Here is a 19060-nt window from a genome sequence, read left to right on the forward strand (position 1 = left end):
CTCTCTATCTCTTTCCCTTTCCCTCCTTCACTCTCTCTCTCTCTCTCCCTCTCCCCGCCTCTAGGCCGCACTTGCTTCCTCTAGCGGTGAGAAATGAAAACAAAACACGGTCGTGCGCTCGCATGAATGAGGTTTATAGGAGTGTGAAATAAAAAATGCGGCTACGTGCCTCCGAAGAGCTTTTCCCTTCGCGGCTGCGGAACTCAGACGACGCCCTACGCGTAGATTTGTCTGCGCTCCGCGAGTTCACGCGAGAGTGGTGAGAAAGCGTTACGATGGAGGGAAGAAAGGTGGAAGATATAGGGGACTACGGCGCGTTATCTGCGCGCTAAGAACCCCTCAGAGCACGTATAGCTTACAGACTTGTTGTTCTGGACTGTAGTTACAGGTAAGAAACTGCCGCAGTGTTTGTGAAACGCGTCCGAAATGGGAAAATTCAACGAGAAGCTGAGTGTATGAAGCGAAATTTGGAGTCGACCCACGAACAAAACGGAAACCTTTTTTCAGTTTCTAACAGAAGTAATAATCCATCGAGCTGTTCGTTTTTCTTATTTCTGAACAACAAACAGTAGATATACGTAGATCTGTAGTTATGCTTGCTATGTCGCATAAAAGCTCTTGCAGCAGGTGAGGAATGATTTTACTGATGAAAAAGTATGCATGAGTTTCAGAACTATTTCCGACTGCAGAAGTCCGAGTCCTAAGTAGGACAAGAACATTAGCATTTGTGTATGTAACATGAGATGACAGACTACCTGCAATAGATCAACGACGCACAAGACAGGCGTATTTACATCGCTCAGGTGTAATTAATGTAGATTTTGTGATGTTGTCGCCAAGTGTAACTTCCATGTCTCGTAATGTCAGTACAAAGTATTACAATGATTAGTTGCAATTAATTACGGACAAAAGTGCTTCTTGTTTATCTACAAAATATAGATGAAGTTGTTCAGCAGGCCACAACAGGGATATGCTTATAATGAAACAATCACCATGTTATTTGTTATAATGGTAAACTACATCTATGAGCATAATTTTGCTCTGCCAAGAAGCTATTGAATAATCTACTTCACAAATAAACCTTTCGACGCTGTTACTCTATTCAGTAATTTTTTAGCTTTTGAAATTGATATGTATACGAGAAGTAGTTTAGTGTTACCAGTCAGTGTTTATTTACTATTACAATGCGTTTCAAAGGCTTAAATCTCTATCGTCAGGTTTTTTTTTTTTTTTTTTTTTTTTTTTTTTTTTTTTTTTTTTTTTTTTGCAGCTGGTACCTTATGTTACGACTTTGGGGTAACCTGTGGCACTGACTCCAGGACTCACAGGCTCCTATGTCTGTCGTGATACGTCACAAATAAACTGTCACATGAACTACTTTGCAGGCGTCATCCTAGTCTACAAAGTGTGGATGCTTATTTGTGATGCATTTCGACAGACAAAGGACTCTCTCACCGCAGCAAACACTGCCCACACATGCCATAAATCTACGTGACCATGGAGGTTTAAGCGTTTGTAACGCCTTCTCGTAATAAATGAACATTGTGTCATTCGTTAACCCAATTTGTAGCAATCACAACATTAACATCAAGCCGACTGTTGCGACCAAGCGGTTCTAGGCGCTTCAGTCTGGAACCGCACTGCTACTATGGTCGCAGGTTCGAATCCTGCTTCGGGCATGGATGTGTGTGATGTCCTTGAGTTAGTTAGGTTTAAGTAGTTCTACGTCTAGGGGACTGATGACCTCATATTTTAAGTCCCATAGTGCTTAGAGCCATTTGAAGCATTTTTGAACCATTAACATCAAACCAAATATCGATATCATTAAATAGGTACTATTCTGTATCGAAGATGATTTTTGTTTGCAGTGGCCTATAGTTATACATAAATAGTGCATGGTACGAGACGCATTGAAAAGTCCTTAAAGGAGGCTCTATGTTGGTTTGAAACGACCAGTGTGTTCTTTATTTAAAAGAGGAAAGTAACTGATAAGTTTCATTAAACATGCGGAAGAGTGACTTCGTGCAGAATAATGTTGACAAGAAGACTGTCTGCAGTTTTAACTTTGACTATTTGGATTATTCTCTTACGTGTTCAAGAATTTAGGACGATTAGAGCGGACTGAAATTGGGACTAGCAAGCGATTTACAGCGTATACATATCTTCTGTATAATGAAGAGTGTGTTACGCCGCAGGGAGTGTAATATAGGCAACTTGGACAAAGAGCAGATTATCATGGTTCAGCATTTAGGAGCGAGCGTCTCGGAAAGGGCGCAGTTGTTCAACTGTTTGCGTGCTGCGTCAAGGTGATGAAACCACTAGTAGGCGACATATTGTTGAACGTTCACACCTCATTACAGTATTTGAAGGTTGTAATCTCTTTTACTGCGTAAGGCAGAATAGATGGTGATACGTGGCAGATCCAACGACAGAATACGAGGTGCGGCTGGAAAAAAACCGGACTGATGCTGGAAAAAACATTTATTTACAATTATTTACAATTTCATGTTATCTCCTTCAATGTACTCTCCTCCTCGGTCTCTACACCGCTCCATACGAATTTTCCACTGTTCATAGCAATGCTGCAGATCATTTTCGGTAAGTCCATACATTACTTCCGTCGCTTTTTCTTTTACTGCTTCAACAGTCTCAAATCTAGTTCCTTTCAAAGCTGACTTGACTTTAGGGAAAAGAAAAAAGTCACAGGGGGCCAAATCAGGTGAGTAGGGTGGATGATCTAAGATGGGAATGTTGTGTTTTGCCAAAAACGTCTTCACTGACAACGCACTGTGAGCTGGGGCATTGTCTTGGTGAAGGATCCTTGACTTTTTTCTCCAAAAATCGTTCCGTTTTCTCCGTACTCGCTCACGTAGGGTAGCCAGGACGCTAATGTAGTAATGCTGATTCACTGTTTGTCCCTCTGGTACCCAATCAATGTGCACAATCCCTTTGATGTCAAAAAAAACAATCATCATTGCCTTGAATTTCGATTTTGACATTCGTGCTTTTTTTTGTCGTGGAGAACCAGGAGTTTTCCAATGCATCGATAGGCGTATAGTTTCGGGATCGTAAGTAAAAAACCACGATTCATCGCAAGTAATAACATTTTGTAAGAAGGTGGGATCACTTTCAATGTTTTCCAGGATGTCAGAACAAATCATTCTTCGGCGTTCCTTCTGTTCAATTGTGAGACACTTTGGAACCATTTTTGAACACTTTTTGTTCATGTTGAAACTTTCATGAAGAATCTGCCTAACACTTTCCTTGTCAACTCCTGTTAACTCAGACACTGCTCTGATTGTTAAACGGCGATCTTGTCGAACAAGTTTACCGATTTTTTCATTGTTTGCATCAGTTTTTGCTGACAATGGTCTGCCAGTGCGAGTGTCATCACTGGTGTCTTCGCGGCCATCTTTAAATCGTTTAAACCACTCAAACACTTGTGTTCGCGATAAACAATCATCGCCGTACACTTGTTGTAACATTACAAACGTTTCACTTGCAGATTTTCCTAGTTTGAAACAAAATTTGATGTTAACACGCTGTTCTTTCTGTACACTCAACATTTTCCGACGCACAGACAAAACGTCAACTACTTAAAACAGACGCCACGGGCAGACTGAGTGCAGGAGGCAGATGAAACTCGAGCAGTAGGCGGAGCGATAGTCACGTGACAGGCCACGCGACTTTCAGCCTTATTGCATTCGTTTTATTGTTTCACCAGTACTAGTCCGGTTTTTTTCTAGCCACACCTCGTACAATGCTGATACGTCGCAAGCGTTTTGAAGCACACCATTGAACACACATTGTTGAACATGTGGTTCCGCTGCAAGCGACCGCTATTCAATTACGACTGCAGTGGGTAGTCTGTTGTGTCTAGACCATACAGCCTAGACACAATGCTGTAGCCGATAGGGCACGCAAGGCTAACGCAGACGGGCGTGAAGTCTGGAACATGAGAACTTATCAATGAATAAGAAGAAAAGTACGTAGATGCTTGTTACTTAACTTTTAATTAGTCCTTGGAATACATCTCTCTTGAATATTAGTAAGCTATAGGCACTGATACAAGTGGCGCCTTGCTAGGTGGTCGCCAGTTAACTTAGCAGAGGGCTATTCTACTGTCTATCTCTCGGCAAATGAGAGCAAGGCTTAGCACGTCCAATCGCTAGCTATGTTGTCCGTACAACTGGGGACGAGGTCTCCTCAGTCTCTCGAGACCTGCCTTGTGGTGGCGCTAGGTTTGCGATCCCACAGTGGCGACACGCGGGTCCGACATGTACTACAGGACCGCGGCCGATTTAAGTTACCACCTAGCAAGTGTGGTGTCTAGCGGTGACACCACATAGTCAATGTAAACGTTTTGTCTATGTATCACATTTCTCTCTCTTCACGCCGATATCCGGGCGAACCGCTGTTCAAAACATGCCCAGACACAGGCTGGTAGGACATATATAATTTGGGGGGGATATTCACCTACTCCTCACCACTCTATAATGGAAGATGTAGTAATAGACGAAGGAATCATGGCAGCTGTGGACTACGCGAACGTTGTTGCAGCCGCCTGTGTCCCTTCACGGTTAAAGTCTTCCCCGACTGTGATGGCATCTTCCAGTAGGGTAACTGTCCAGAATCTGGCTGCGGTAGTTTGTGGAGCATGACGGTTGTTAATTCAAGATGATTTCTTGAGGGCCAAATTTATGTGCTGTGAACCATATGTAATACAGGGTGATTCAAAAAGAATACCACAACTTTAGGAATTTAAAACTCTGCAACGACAAAAGGCAGAGCTAAGCACTATCTGTCGGCGAAATAAGGGAGCTATAAAGTTTCATTTAGTTGTACATTTGTTCGCTTGAGGCGCTGTTGACTAGGCGTCAGCGTCAGTTGATGCTAAGATGGCGACCGCTCAACAGAAAGCTTTTTGTGTTATTGAGTACGGCAGAAGTGAATCGACGACAGTTGTTCAGCGTGCATTTCGAACGAAGTATGGTGTTAAACCTCCTGATAGGTGGTGTATTAAACGTTGGTATAAACAGTTTACAGAGAATGGGTGTCTGTGCAAAGGGAAGAGTTCTGGACGGCCGAGAACGAGTGATGAAAATGTAGCACGCATCCAGCAAGGATTTGTTCGCAGCCCAGGAAAATCGACTCGCAGAGCTAGCAGAGAGCTGCAAATTCCACAATCAACTGTATGGAGAGTCCTACGAAAAAGGTTAGTTACGAAACCTGAACGTCAACTACCCGAGGCGATGGATCGGCAGCCAGGCAGCCCGTGACAGAGCACTTCATCACTGGCCTCCAAGAAGCCCTGATCTTACCCCCTGCGATTTTTTCTTATGGGGGTATGTTAAGGATATGGTGTTTCGGCCACCTCTCCCAGCCACCATTGATGATTTGAAACGAGAAATAACAGCAGCTATCCAAACTGTTACGCCTGATATGCTACAGAGAGTGTGGAACAAGTTGGAGTATCGGGTTGATATTGCTCGTGTGTCTGGAGGGGGCCATCTCTGAACTTGTTTTTGAGTGAAAAAAAAAACCTTTTTAAATACTCTTTGTAATGATGTATAACAGAAGGTTATATTATGTTTCTTTCATTAAATACACATTTTTAAAGTTGTGGTATTCTTTTTGAATCACCTTGTATATCTAGGGTGAAACCGTACGGAAGTTGTATGAGTTCTGCGTTGACATCTGGTGCTACACACATCTGGAAACGTGTCGATGCGGCGCAGGTTCGCTGCTGTATTGCGTTCCAAAGATGAACCAAAATACTGTTAAGAAAGTGGTCACAGTCCAGGACAGCACGAAGGTCCACATCCCTTGTAATGTCCACTGTCTTTTTTATTGCATTGCAGATCTATATTTCAACCGACAGTACAGTTATCGTCAGTGCGTTTTAAGTAGTCACGTAGACTGAATGTAATTACAACGACACATATTCCGATCTAATTCAAGCATGTACGAGCATTAGTGCAACTCATCAGTGTCTCATTTAGTGTCACGTCATTCCCACCGCAAGTGTACTTTGATTGGCACCATAAATAAGTAGCATCTTAGTCCGGTGATTAAGAGAAACTGCGCTATAATCGTATTGTCGATGAACTGAAACTAAACGAAGTTTGATGATGGCTTTGACTTCGTGTATGGGCATTTGTTATCGTTTGGCGCACAGTCTTCCTTTATGATAGTGGCTACTTTCTACAACAGACAAACAATACAAATGCTGGATGTCATGGAGGAACTAGCGATGTGGCGTTTTTCCCGTTTGGCGCGAAGACGGCATTTCAAAATGTCCCTTTAAGTTTCATTGTGTTTGACATTCATTTATAGCTTTTCTTGTTGATATGCATCCCGCATTTATTTATCGTAACAGTAGAAAAAAATGGCTCTGAGCACTATGGGACTCAACATCTGTGGTCATAAGTCCCTTAGAACTTAGAACTACTTAAACCTAACTAACCTAAGGACATCACACACATCCATGCCCGAGGCAGGATTCGAACCTGCGACCGTATCAGTCGCGCGGTTCCTGACTGAGCGCCTAGAACCGCTAGACCACCACGGCCGGCCGTAACAGTAGAGTTTAAATATTTTCTTGTAACTTTTTTAGCGAGAGTACTGGCGCGATGATTGAGAGACTTCATTCACATTCCCGAGAATGACGGATGACGGTTCAAATACTCGACCTGCATCTACGACTAAGTATATCGAGGCACTGTACTGTTCATTCCCATACTATTCGCGGATAGAGCTAGGAGAACCTGTCTTTATGCCTCCCTAATCCCTCTTACTTTATCCCGATGATCACTATGCAAAGTATACGACAGTGAATGCGTAATGGCAGGCCGATGTGGCCGAGCGGTTCTAGGCACTTCAGTCTGGAGCCGCGCGACCGCTACGGTCGCAGGTTCGAATCTTGCCTCTGGCATGGATGTGTGTGATGTCCTTAGGTTAGTTAGGTTTAAGTAGCTCTAGGTTCTAGGGGACTGATGACCTCAGATGTTAAGTCCCAGAGTGCTCAGAGCCATTTGAACCATTTTTATTTTTTTTTTTTTTTGTTTGCGTAATGATCGCAGAGATTCAACAAATTCGTCTAGCATATTTCGCGAGAACTATGTTGTCTCTCTACCAAGGATCGCCGTTGGGACTCCTATTTCTGTTAGACTTTTGTATGGGCTATGTTGACTCAGTACTCAGTACGTCATGTTTATTGTCATGCCTACTTGATAAAGATTCCAAATACCATAATAATAGTCTAAAATTTATCGCACTAGCGTCTTGTACCAAATTTCGTGTACCAGTCCAACAAATATAAGTCTTACATTCGCTTTCTCTGATACTCAGTTTCCGTGAGTGTCCCACGGATTGCGTGGTCCCTCCCGCCGGAGATTCGAATTTTCCATCGGGCCTGGGTGTGTGTGTTGTTCTTAGCATAAGTTAGTTTGTGTGTAAGTCTAGGGACCGATGACCTCAACAGTTTAGTCCCTTAGGAATTCACACACATTTGAACATTTTTCATCTTTTTCAATTTGTATTTTTTTTCAACACTATTCAAATTGAATAGTAATATAACAAAAAGGCACTTATGTTTGCATGGACTTTTATTGGATTTCCAATGTCATTTGGCTGTTACTGATTTTTAGTATTACAAGAAATATTACTTGACTGTTATAAATATAGGAGACTTAAAAACCTTTTTTTTTTTCAGGTGCTTTTAAATTTAATCGTATCTGCTTGACAACGAACGAGAAATTCCTTCTCGTGAAGCCACTATTAAAATACATTCTATCGTACATCGTGGTGTGTTTTTATCATATTACCTTTCAGATGTAGCACATATGAAATGATATGAGTAGTATAGAAAAAATATAAATCAAAAAAGGAAGAGCCGGACTCGGTCAAGCGGCACACCGATTACGCAGCCGAAACGCTAACTCGTGCTCATGATTGCAGTACGCCTCATCGACGCGCAAAACTTCTCTTTGCGCTTTTCTCGAAATCGCCCAAGTCGTACGCTTAGCTACTTGCACATTGTATTGTCCTACTGGACTATTAAAAATGTACAGAGTTTGAAGGAAATCAGTGATCCGAACGCGGTGGCCTGCTCGTGTTAGACATTTGTCGTACCGTGGTACTATCTTTCCGAGATCCTCGTCATAGAAGGCAGCCTCTTGTGCTTTCCGTCAAATCTCTACGCACGTGTACAGGTCGTCGTGTGTTTCAAAATGCTGTTCTCACAGGCGAGTAAAGTGATGACAATCATAGGAAGACAAGTCCGGGCTGTATAGTAAGTTATCAAACACTTCCCATCGAAAACGCTACTGGAGCGTCTTTGTTGGAGGTTCAGTGTGCGATCGGTCATCGACATGAAGGACAATGCCTCATGACAATGTTCCTCTCCGCTTATTCTGAATTGCCCTTCGAAGACAATGTCCTCGGATCACCTGATTCACTCGCACAAGTTCATCGGTTGGCACTCGCTTCCATACCTGGTTGCCTACATCATGAACATCTGTACGTCTTGCTTGAAAGTTCCTGCATCATTGACGAACTCTGTAATTACGTATGACAGTTGCTGATGTATGACAGTTGCTAATATGGGCTGCATGAAATCACGCGGAATCCATGACCAAGCAGAAATCGAATACCAGCACGCATTTCACACTTGGCGGAAGGCTGTTGTTATTTTGGACATCTTCATGGGCTCAGAACTGAGAAGTGCAACGTGACGCGAAAGATGAGCGCACTAGAGATACTGCGCAAGACATCTGCGCAAAGCTGCATCAGATTTTCACTGTGCTTTCATTTTCGCGGCCGATTGGGCCTTCAAGATAGTAAAAGACCCTTACGTGTTGAAGATATTAGAGATCCTGTTAGGCTTTCGAGGGAAACACCTCATGCTACTTTCGTTTTTGCAGAACATTCGCCCTCCATTATAAAGTGCTCGGTTACATTGGTCAAACTGTCCTCGAGCCTATCACATATTTTTGAAGCCGATGTATGCGATGGTTTACATTTGGAACGCCTAACGTAAATTTAGGAAGTTGAAAACTGCCTGTCCTCCTGTTTCTACTATTTGCAAGATGTCATGCGCGAATAAAGCAGACTGTGTTTTCTAATTCAATATTTTGTTTCATTTGTAATGGTCTCGACGCAGCGGGGAAGCTTAACTGCAATCTTCCTTTCTTGTGGTTGTCTGTAGTCACACTGCTAAGTACAGAAACTGAAGCTCCCAGTCGTTTTCCCATCTGCAATACCCTTTAGATTCCACGTACCAGACTTTCTCAAATCTTGCAACATTTCGTAAAGCCACTATCTGTACCGTGCTTCAAGTAATAACTTTCCTGATGGCATTGTTTTCTTGCACATGTTGTTCCGGCTATGAAGGTGTATTAGTACACTGCTTTGCAAATCTTACGGTCAACGCAATTAAAGTAATATAACATATTAACTGCTCGGTGGAAATGAATGAAAGTGCGGGAGCATTTTGCCAGAGGACTCAAAGTCACAATTGGTTCACCTCTTACTTTAGCAATAGGCAGCAAAAGGTAATTATTAATGTTGATAACGGCTGTGGTGTGGGGTCTGAGTGGGGTACAGTCAAGTGCGGGGTGCCCCAGGTATCAGTGTTGGGGCCACTCCTGTTCCTTATTTATATAAATGAAATGCCCTCTAGTATTACGGGTAACTCTAAAATATTTCTGTTTGCTGATGACACTAGCTTGGTAGTAAAGGATGTTATGTGCAACATTGGCTCGGTTTCAAATAGTGCAGCACATGACGTAAGTTCATGGCTTGTAGAAAATAAACTAATGCTAAATCACAGTAAGGCTCAGTTTCTAAAACACAATTCAACAAAACCTGACGTTTTAATTTCACAGAACGGGCATATGATTAGTGAAACTGAACAGTTCAAATTTCTAGGTATTCATATAGATAGTAAGCTGTTGTGGAAAGCCCATGTTGAGGATCTTATTCAATGACTTCATACTGCCATTTTTACTATTCGAACGCTATCAGAAGCGAGTGATCGTTGGACACGAAAATTAGTCTACTTTGCTTATTTTCATTCTCTTATGTCGTCTGGTATTATATTTTGGGGTAACTCTTCTCGTTCTAAAAGGTTATTTTTGGCTCAGAAAAGGGCGGTTCGTGCAATAAGTGGCGTAAGTTCACGAACCTCTTGAAGACTCTGTTCACGAGTCTGGGTATTTTGACATTGGCTTCTCAATATATATATATTCCTTATTGTCATTTCTTGTTAACAATATTAGCTTATGCCCAAGAGTAAGCAGCTTTCACTTGGTTAATACTCGGCAGAAATCAAACCTGCATTTGGATCGGACTTTCATTAACTCTTGTGCAAAAAGGTGTGCAGTGTACTGCTGCATCCGTTTTCAATAAGCTACCACTCGAATTCAAAAATCTTAGCAGTAATGCACGCGCTTTCAAATCGAAACTGAAGAGTTTCCTCATGGGTCACTCCTTCTATTCTGTCGAGGCATTCCTTGAAAAATTAAGCTGATTCTTACTGTATTGTTGATTGCGTTTATTTAAACCAATGGACGGACTTTTATCGGGTTCATGAACATTTATTTTTGTATGTTATTACTTTTATGTTGTAATTTCATGTACTGACACGTTCCTTGACCTTGGAGATTTGCTTCTCAATTTGGTCCTTCGGAACTTGATGTGTAAATAAATAACATGCTGGACGTTTCATTACGTGAGGTCAGCGTGACTGTAACTCCAAAACCGACTGACCCCGCAACATCAGTCAGTTGAAGAAACGGGAAGAGGCAGCTAGCAGTAGAGAAGTTCTTCATTACAACACGGCCTGAAGACAACCTTTGGATCATTTCACCCAGGGAGGAATCATTGGGAAATTCGAAGAAGGACGATGTGTGACTAGTGTAACTTACGGGTTTGGTATTGCTCACACAATTGTTTCATGTGAATGGAAAGCTTACCAAATCAAAGGCACTGCTGCCCGATAGAGAGGAGGCGGTCGACCACTGTCAACTACAGCAGGAGACGATCGCTCTTGTGTGCAGCAGTCAAGGAGAGACTACGTCAAACAGTTGGTCGATTTCCAGAATGGTCAATTTCCAGAATGGTCAATTATTCAAAATGACAGTCACTATCGTGGTTATCAACCGTACACAGGCAGGGTGGCGACTCCAGTGAGCGACCAAATGGTGTAAATTGCCCTGAAGATGACCCCATCGGGGGTTGAAACCGGTTGTCGGCAAAATAAATAATGCGACTGTGATTGTCATTTTGAATAATTGATTATAAGTAAACCAATCGCTGTTATCTCCACACAACTACGTTGTCTAAAAATTTAAACAGTTGGTGCAGTTGCAACCACATTTAACAGGAGTGCAACACAATCTTACGCTGCTTAGTGGCGCGCTGAGTGCATCGGTGTGGTCTCCTTGCCCGACGACCAGTACGTCGTGTTCCAATGACACCACCGCAGCAGCAGCACCGTTTGAAATAGTGCCCTGAGCGTAGGAATAGAACCAACAAGGAGTGGGGTTCCGCTCTCTTCTGTGACGAGAGGAGTTTCAGTCTGTGTAGTGACTCATAACGTACCCTCACATGGCGAGAAGGGGAATACCGAATGCACCCAGGAACTTTGTGGAAGATGATCGGTATGGTGGTCCAGATTATATGGTGTGGGGAGACATATTGTTGTCTTCGAACACGGTACACTGAATGATCGACGTTACTGTGACACTGTACCCTTTCCCCACGTACTTTTCAGGCGTGTATTCGGCACTGATCTCATTTTAATGGATGACAACCCGCGGCCGCATCGAACAGCACAGTTGGACGAGCTCTTGGAGCGAGAGGGTATTCAGCGAAGGGACTGGCCTGTGCGTTCTTCCCACCCCTTAGATCTCATCGAGGACTTGTCGGATGCGTTATGGAGAAGTATTCCAACACGTCCGCATGCGCCAGCAACCATCCAGCAGTTGTCAACCACACTGGTGAAGGAATGGAATGTCCTACCCACATTATGGCCAGCATAGGCGCACGTTAAAGACCCCTCATTACCGTCCGTGGTCATCAAGCAACATAATAAGAACATGCCCCGCCTTCGGTATGTTCAGGGGACCATCATGAATCGCACAGACGTCAATCTTGTCTTTGAATAAAAGCGACATTTTTGTTCGTCTCATTGCGTATTTCTTCTAATCACCTTCTATACTATAGTGGAGTCTCGATTATCCGATCTTCGGTTATGCGACCTTCTGTGTTATCCGACCCTTTGACCGCGCCGGCCGTGCGCCAGCCGACGACAGGTCAATGACTGAAATGTTGTTTGTTGATACTCAGTTCGTTGTCGCCGTCTGCTACTCCTCACTCCTCATCGCTAACTTAGATCTTTACTGGAGTGGACGTGTTGCACTCTGTTTATTGTAAAAATTTGTGGTGATGGCTTCAAACCGGAAAAAGATGGTCGCTTCAATGGAAGAAAAACTTAAAGCTTTAAAAAGAATAGACAATGGTGAAACTTTATTAAAAGTGGCACAAGATTATAACGTCGGGAAAACAACAGTTGGAGACTGGAAAAGGAACCACAATGAAATTGAGGTGTTCTCAGCGAGCAACCTCGTCTGTTTTGGAAGATCGGAAAACCATGAGAAAAGGTGATTATGATAAAGTAAGTGAAGCTTTGTTCCTATGGTTTACTCAACATAGAGTTAAAGGTGTACCCATGTCGGTACCTATTTTGCAGGAAAAAGCCTCAAAGTTTCGTAACGAACTAAACGAAGATGAACCTAATTCCACAGCCAGCAGCTAGTGTAGGCTGGGTCGATAAATGGAAGAGAAGATACGGAATTCGGCAACGTAATGTCTGTGGTGAAAAGCTTTCAGCAAATTTTGAAGCGTTCAGTTGTTTAGGAATAAACTTCACAAGGTATTGGACATGGAAAACTTAACAGGTGATCAAATTTTTAACTGCGGCGAGACTGGTCACAATTACTAAAAGTTGCCGGAAAAAACATTAGCGTCAAAGGCCGAAAAGGCAGCGCCAGGCTGCAAACGTAGCAAAGAAAGAGTGACAATTCTTGCATGCAGTAACGCCACAGCAAATTTGGAAATGAAACTGTCCATGATAGGTCAGCCAAAACAACCGAGAGCATTTAAAAATGGATCAAAAAATGCTTAACCGGTGAAATATTACAACCAAAAACTGCTTGGATGAGCTCAGACGTTTTTAAAGAATGTTTTTTTAACGAGTTAGTGCCACAAATTGAAAGGTTTTTGAAAGTCAACAACTGGCCCCGCAAAGCACTGTTGCTCCTAGACAATGCCACTTGTCTTCCTAATGAAGATCAACTTCAAGATCAAGATATGAAGGCCATATTTTTGCCTCCAAATGTCACATCCTTTTTGGCACCCTATCGACCAAGGGACCTTACAGACATTGAAGAGAAACTTGCTTTCCTCTTTAACTAATGCTACGGACAAGGGAGAAGACATGCTAGAGCACTTGCGCCCTATTAATTTGAAAGACGTAGCTTATGACGTGGCCAAATCTTGAGAGAGTGTTGGAGCAAATACAATTGCAAAATCCTGGAAAATTTTGCTACAGGAAACTCAAGAAAATTCTCCTGATGATGAAAATCTACAGCAGCAGACCGAACCAGAAAATACTACACTGCTTTCATTGTTACTAAAAGTTCCGGGATGTGGTGACGCCACAGAAGAAGACATAAATGAATGTTTCAAATGGCTCTGAGCACTATGGGACTCAACATCTGTGGTCGTCAGTCCCCTAGAACTTCGAACTACTTAAACCTAACTAACCTAAGGACATCACACACATCCTTGCCCGAGGCTGGATTCGAACCTGCGACCGTAGCGGTCGCTCGGTTCCAGACTGAAGCGCCTTAAACCGCCCGGCCACACCGGCCGGCCATAAATGAATGGATTGTCCAAGATGAAGAATTTGAAGTGACAGATGAAGAAATAGCGAACATGGTAAACGAAAAAGGAGAAGACGAAGAAGCGGATGTAGTGGAGGAAAGTGCGCCCAACATTTCTCACAAAGGACACAAGGCCTTAGAAACTACTTTAAAATATGTAGAGCAACCGGAGGAAACATCGTCTGCCGAGGTTTTACTTCGTAAGACACTACGTAAGCGGCAAATAAATAAATAAATAAATAAATAAATAAATAAAATAAAAAAAATATTTGTATTGTATTAATTGTTTAACTCATTTGGCCTACTTTAGTTTAATTTTTGTGTGTGTTTTTTGTTATTATTTTCCGTGTTATCCGACCTTCCCGCTTATCCGACCTTGCCGCGGACGGTTTAGGTCGGATAATCGAGACTCTACTGTACATTGTAGCAGTTTATGGCATGTATGTCCCAAATTTCATCGAGCTTCTTTACTTGACACTGACACATCATGCGAAAATTTAGCACGCCAATATACTTATCTGCAGTGTTATCACCCATTTAGAAGGACAGCACGCAGGTGGTGACGCGTTGGCTCGGCTTGCCGTTGCAGACGGAGCAGTTCGCCGTGCTGTGGTCGCTGTTCACGCTGATCGTGGTGGGCAACGCCGCCGTGCTCGTCACGCTGCTGACGGGCAAGCGCCGCAAGTCGCGCATGAACTTCTTCATCGTGCAGCTCGCGCTCGCAGGTCAGTGCTCGGCGCCGCCTCTGCTCAACCCGCAGCATTTGTCAACTTGTACCCATAGGCGGCTTGCCCACATAGCGAGCAACCGCCGCCGGCACTGCTCTCCCAGGTGCCCCACAGATGCAGTGTCAAGTAAAATAAAGATTGACGAGAAGGAGCGAACTGTTTTGCTTGCTAAAAGCTTTCTGTAGACAATATTGCAAATTACCGTTTCGGCAAACTTTGCTGTTATCTTTCAGGCTTAATTTTTTTTTGTATATACGAGGGCTGTTCAATAAAGAACGATCACAATTTTTTTATGGTCAATTTCTCGCGCAAAAATTTAATCTTGTGACATTCTGTTAGCTTAATGTGCAACAAACACGCCGTAGTAGTTTCATTGTTGAGACTCCTGATTCCCGCCTGTGAGAGGCAGGCAGGTCAGACATGTTCAGTATCACCTACCGCTGCAATGGAGGTAACACGCGGGGAATATGCGGCTTTAAAATTCTGCTTTCGTCTCAACAAATCTTCAGCTGAGGCCTATTCAATGTTAAGGAGGTCTATAGAGAGTCTGTTCTTCCCTAAAGCACAGCTCGAAAGTGGTTTAAAATGTTTAAAGAGGGGAGAAAAAATTGGTTGCACCTTCTGGGAAAGTTATGGTCATCTCATTCTTTGATATTCTTGGAATGGTATATCAGCATGTTTCATCTGTACAAACATCAGTAACTGGACAATACTACAGCGTCGTCCTTTTGCACATTATCAGGTGCAAAAGACCACATTTCCGTGAAGAAGGCTGTATGTTGCATCACGATAATGCTCGGCTGCATGTTGCTAATGTTGTTGCTGAATATCTTGCAAAAATCAACGTGAAGTGCATCCCTCACCCTCCCTATAGTCCGGATTTAGCCCCATGTGACATTTTTCTATTCCCTAACATGAAGGAACGCCTTGTTGGAAGGCAATATGAATCATCAGACGCATTGGTGAAGGCTCCGGAGGCGATTTTGAAAGTCCTCTCAAAAACTGGTTTCCAGCGTGTATTTGAAGTCTGGCAGAAACGCTGGAACAAGTGCATCACATTCGTGGGAGACTATTTTGAGAAGAACCATCAGAATTAGGAGGGTGAGTAAAAGTACGTCGTCAAAAAAAATTATGATCATTCTTTATTGAACAGCCCTCGTACACAGGGTGGTCCATTGATAGTGACAGGGCCAAATATCTCACGAAATAAGCATCAAACGAAAAAAACTACAGAGGACGAAATTCGTCCAGCTTGAAGGGGGAAACCAGATGGCGCTATGGTTGGCCCGCTAGATGGCGCTGCCATAGGTCAAACGGATATTAACTGCGTTTTTTTTTTTAAAGTAGGAACCCCCATTTTTATTAAATATTCGTGTAGTACGTAAAGAAATATGAATGTTTTAGTTGGACCACTTTCTTCGCTTTGTTATAGCTGCCGCTGTAATAGTCACAAACGTATAAGTACGTGGTATCACATAATATTCCGCCAGTGCGGACGGTATTTGCATCGTGATACATACCCGTGTAAAATGGACCGTTTACCAATTGCGGAAAAGGTCGATACCGTGTTGATGTATGGCTACTGTTATCAAAATGCCCAACGAGCGTGTGCTATGTATGCTGCTCGGTATCCTGGACGACATCATCCAAGTGTCCGGACCGTTCGCCGGATAGTTACGATATTTAAGGGAACAGTAAGTGTTCAGCCACATGTCAAACGTCAACCACGACCTGCAACAAATGATGATGCCCAAGTAGAAGTTTTAGCTGCTGCCGCGGCTAATCCACACATCAGTAGCAGACAAATTGCGCGAGAATCGGGAATCTCAAAAACGTCGGTGTTGAGAATGCTACATCAACATCGTTTACACCCGTACCATATTTGTATGCACCATGAATTGCATGGCGACGACTATGAACGTCGTGTACAGTTCTGCCACCGGGCACAAGAGAAATTACGGGACGACGACAGATTTTTTGCACGCGTTCTATTTAGCGACGTAGCGTCATTCAACAACAGCGGTAACGTAAACCCGCATAATATGCACTATTGGGCAACGGAAAATCGACGATGGCTGCGACAAATGGAACATCAGCAACCTTGGCGGGTTAATGTATGGTGCGGCATTATGGGAGGAAGGATAATTGGCCACCATTGTATATATGGCAATCTAAATGGTTCAATGTATGCATTCCTACGTAATGTTCTACCGATGTTACTACAAGATGTTTCACTGCATGACAGAATGGCGATGTACTTCCAACATGATGGATGTCCGGCACATAGCTAGCGTGCGGTTGAAGCGGTATTCAATAGCATATTTCATGACAGGTGGACTGGCCGTCGAAGCACCATACCATGGCCCGCACGTTCACCGGATCTGACGTCCCCGGATTTGAAGGATATTTGCTATCGTGATCCACCGACAACGCTTGACAACACGCGTCAGCGCATTGTCAATGCATGTGCGAACATTACGGAAGGCGAACTACTCGCTGTTGAGAGAAATGCCGTTACACGTATTGCCAAATGCATTGAGGTTGACGGACATCATTTTGAGCATTTATTGCATTAATGTAGTATTTACAGGTAATCACGCTGTAACAGCATGCGTTCTCAGAAATGATAAGTTTCCAAAGGTACATATATCACATTCGAGCAACCGAAATAAAATGTTCAAATGTGCCTAAGCTCTGTAATTTAATTTAAAGAACCTACCTGTTACCAACTGTTCGTCTAAAATTGTGAGCTATATGTTTGTGCCTATTATAACGCCATCTATCACAAAGCGAAAAAAGTGGTCCTACTAAAACATTCATATTTCTTTACCTACTACACGAATATGTAATAAAAATTCGGGGTTCCTATTTTAAAAAACGCAGTTGATATCTGTGGTGTCACCGCTAGACACCACACTTACTAGGTGGTAACTTAAATCGGCCGCGGTCCTGTAGTACATGTCGGACCCGCGTGTCGCCACTGTGGGATCGCAAACCTAGCGCCACCACAAGGCAGGTCTCGAGAGACTGAGGAGACCTCGTCCCCAGTTGTACGGACAACATAGCTAGCGATTGGACGTGCTAAGCCTTGCTCTCATTTGCCGAGAGATAGACAGTAGAATAGCCCTCTGCTAAGTTAAATGGCGACCACCTAGCAAGGCGCCATTTGTATCAGTGCCAATAGCTTACGAGTATGCAGGAGAGATGTATTCCAACAAGAGAATAAAGTTAAGTATTAAAAAGGCTACGTATTTTTCTTTAGTGCATTTATAAGTCTCATGTTCCAGACTTCACGCCCGTCTGCGTTAGCCTTGCGTGCCCTATCGGCTACAGCATTGTGTCTGGGCTGTATGGTCTAGACACAACAATATCCGTTTGACGTATGGCAGCGCCATCGAGCGGGCCAACCATAGCGTCATCTGGTTTCCCGCTCCAAGCCAGACGAGTTTCGTTCTTTGTAGTTTTTTCGTTCGACGCTTATTTCGTGAGATATTTGGCCCGGTCACGACCAATGGACCACCCTGTATATACGAGGGCTGTTCAATAAAGAATGATCATAATTTTTTATGGTCATAACTTCTCACGCTAAAATTTAATCTTATTATATTCTGTTAGCGTAATGTGCAACAAATACGCCGTTGTAGTTTCATTGTTGAGACTCCTGGTTCCCGCCTTTGAGAGGCAGGCAAGGTCAGACATGTTCAGTATTGTCCACCGCTGCAATGGAGGTAACGCGAAAGGTACAATATGCGGCTTTAAAATTCTGCTTTCGTCTCAACAAATCTTCAGCTGAGGTCTATAAATGTTATAGGAGGCCTATGAGAGTCTGTTCTTCCCTAAAGCACAGCTCGAAGGTGGCTTAAAATGTTTAAAGAGGGGAGACAAAAGTGGTTGCATCTGCTGGGAAAGTTATGGTTATCTCATTCTTTGATATCCATGGAATGGTATTCAGAATGTTGTACCTGCACAAACATCAGTAACTGGACAATACTACAGGGACGTTCTGAAAACATTGCAAGTCCTTGTCAGGTGCAAAAGACCACATTTCCGTGAAGCAAGCTGTATGTTGCACCACGGTAATGCTCAGTCGCATATTGCTAATGTTGTTGCTGAGTATCTTGCAAAAATCCTCTCTATAGTCCAGATTTAGCCTCATGTGACTTTTTTCTATTCTCTAAGATGAAGAAACGCCTTTGTGGGAGGCATTGCCAATCATCAAAAGCATTGGTGAAGGTTGCGGAGGCGATTTTGAAGGACCTCTCAAAAAATGGTTTCCAGCATGTATTTGAAGACTGGCAGAAACGCTGGGACAAGTGCATCGCATTCATGGGAGACTACTTTGAGAACCATCAAAATTATGAGGATGGGTGAAGATATGTTTTC

General features: G+C 43.1%; 1 protein-coding gene across 1 annotated transcript in view; it reads left to right on the plus strand.

The window, feature by feature from the left end:
• The first annotated feature begins 14545 nt into the window (after positions 1-14545).
• The window catches only part of LOC126234468 (cardioacceleratory peptide receptor-like), a 311883-nt gene continuing 307368 nt past the window's right edge, over positions 14546-19060 (plus strand). The window contains exon 1 of the mRNA XM_049943159.1: positions 14546-14674. Coding sequence (XP_049799116.1) covers positions 14641-14674 — 34 coding nt within the window. The 5' untranslated portion in view covers positions 14546-14640. The remainder of the gene's footprint in view (positions 14675-19060) is intronic.

This window comes from Schistocerca nitens, chromosome 2, assembly GCF_023898315.1.
Source record: "Schistocerca nitens isolate TAMUIC-IGC-003100 chromosome 2, iqSchNite1.1, whole genome shotgun sequence".
Classification (NCBI taxonomy): Eukaryota; Metazoa; Arthropoda; class Insecta; order Orthoptera; family Acrididae; genus Schistocerca; species Schistocerca nitens.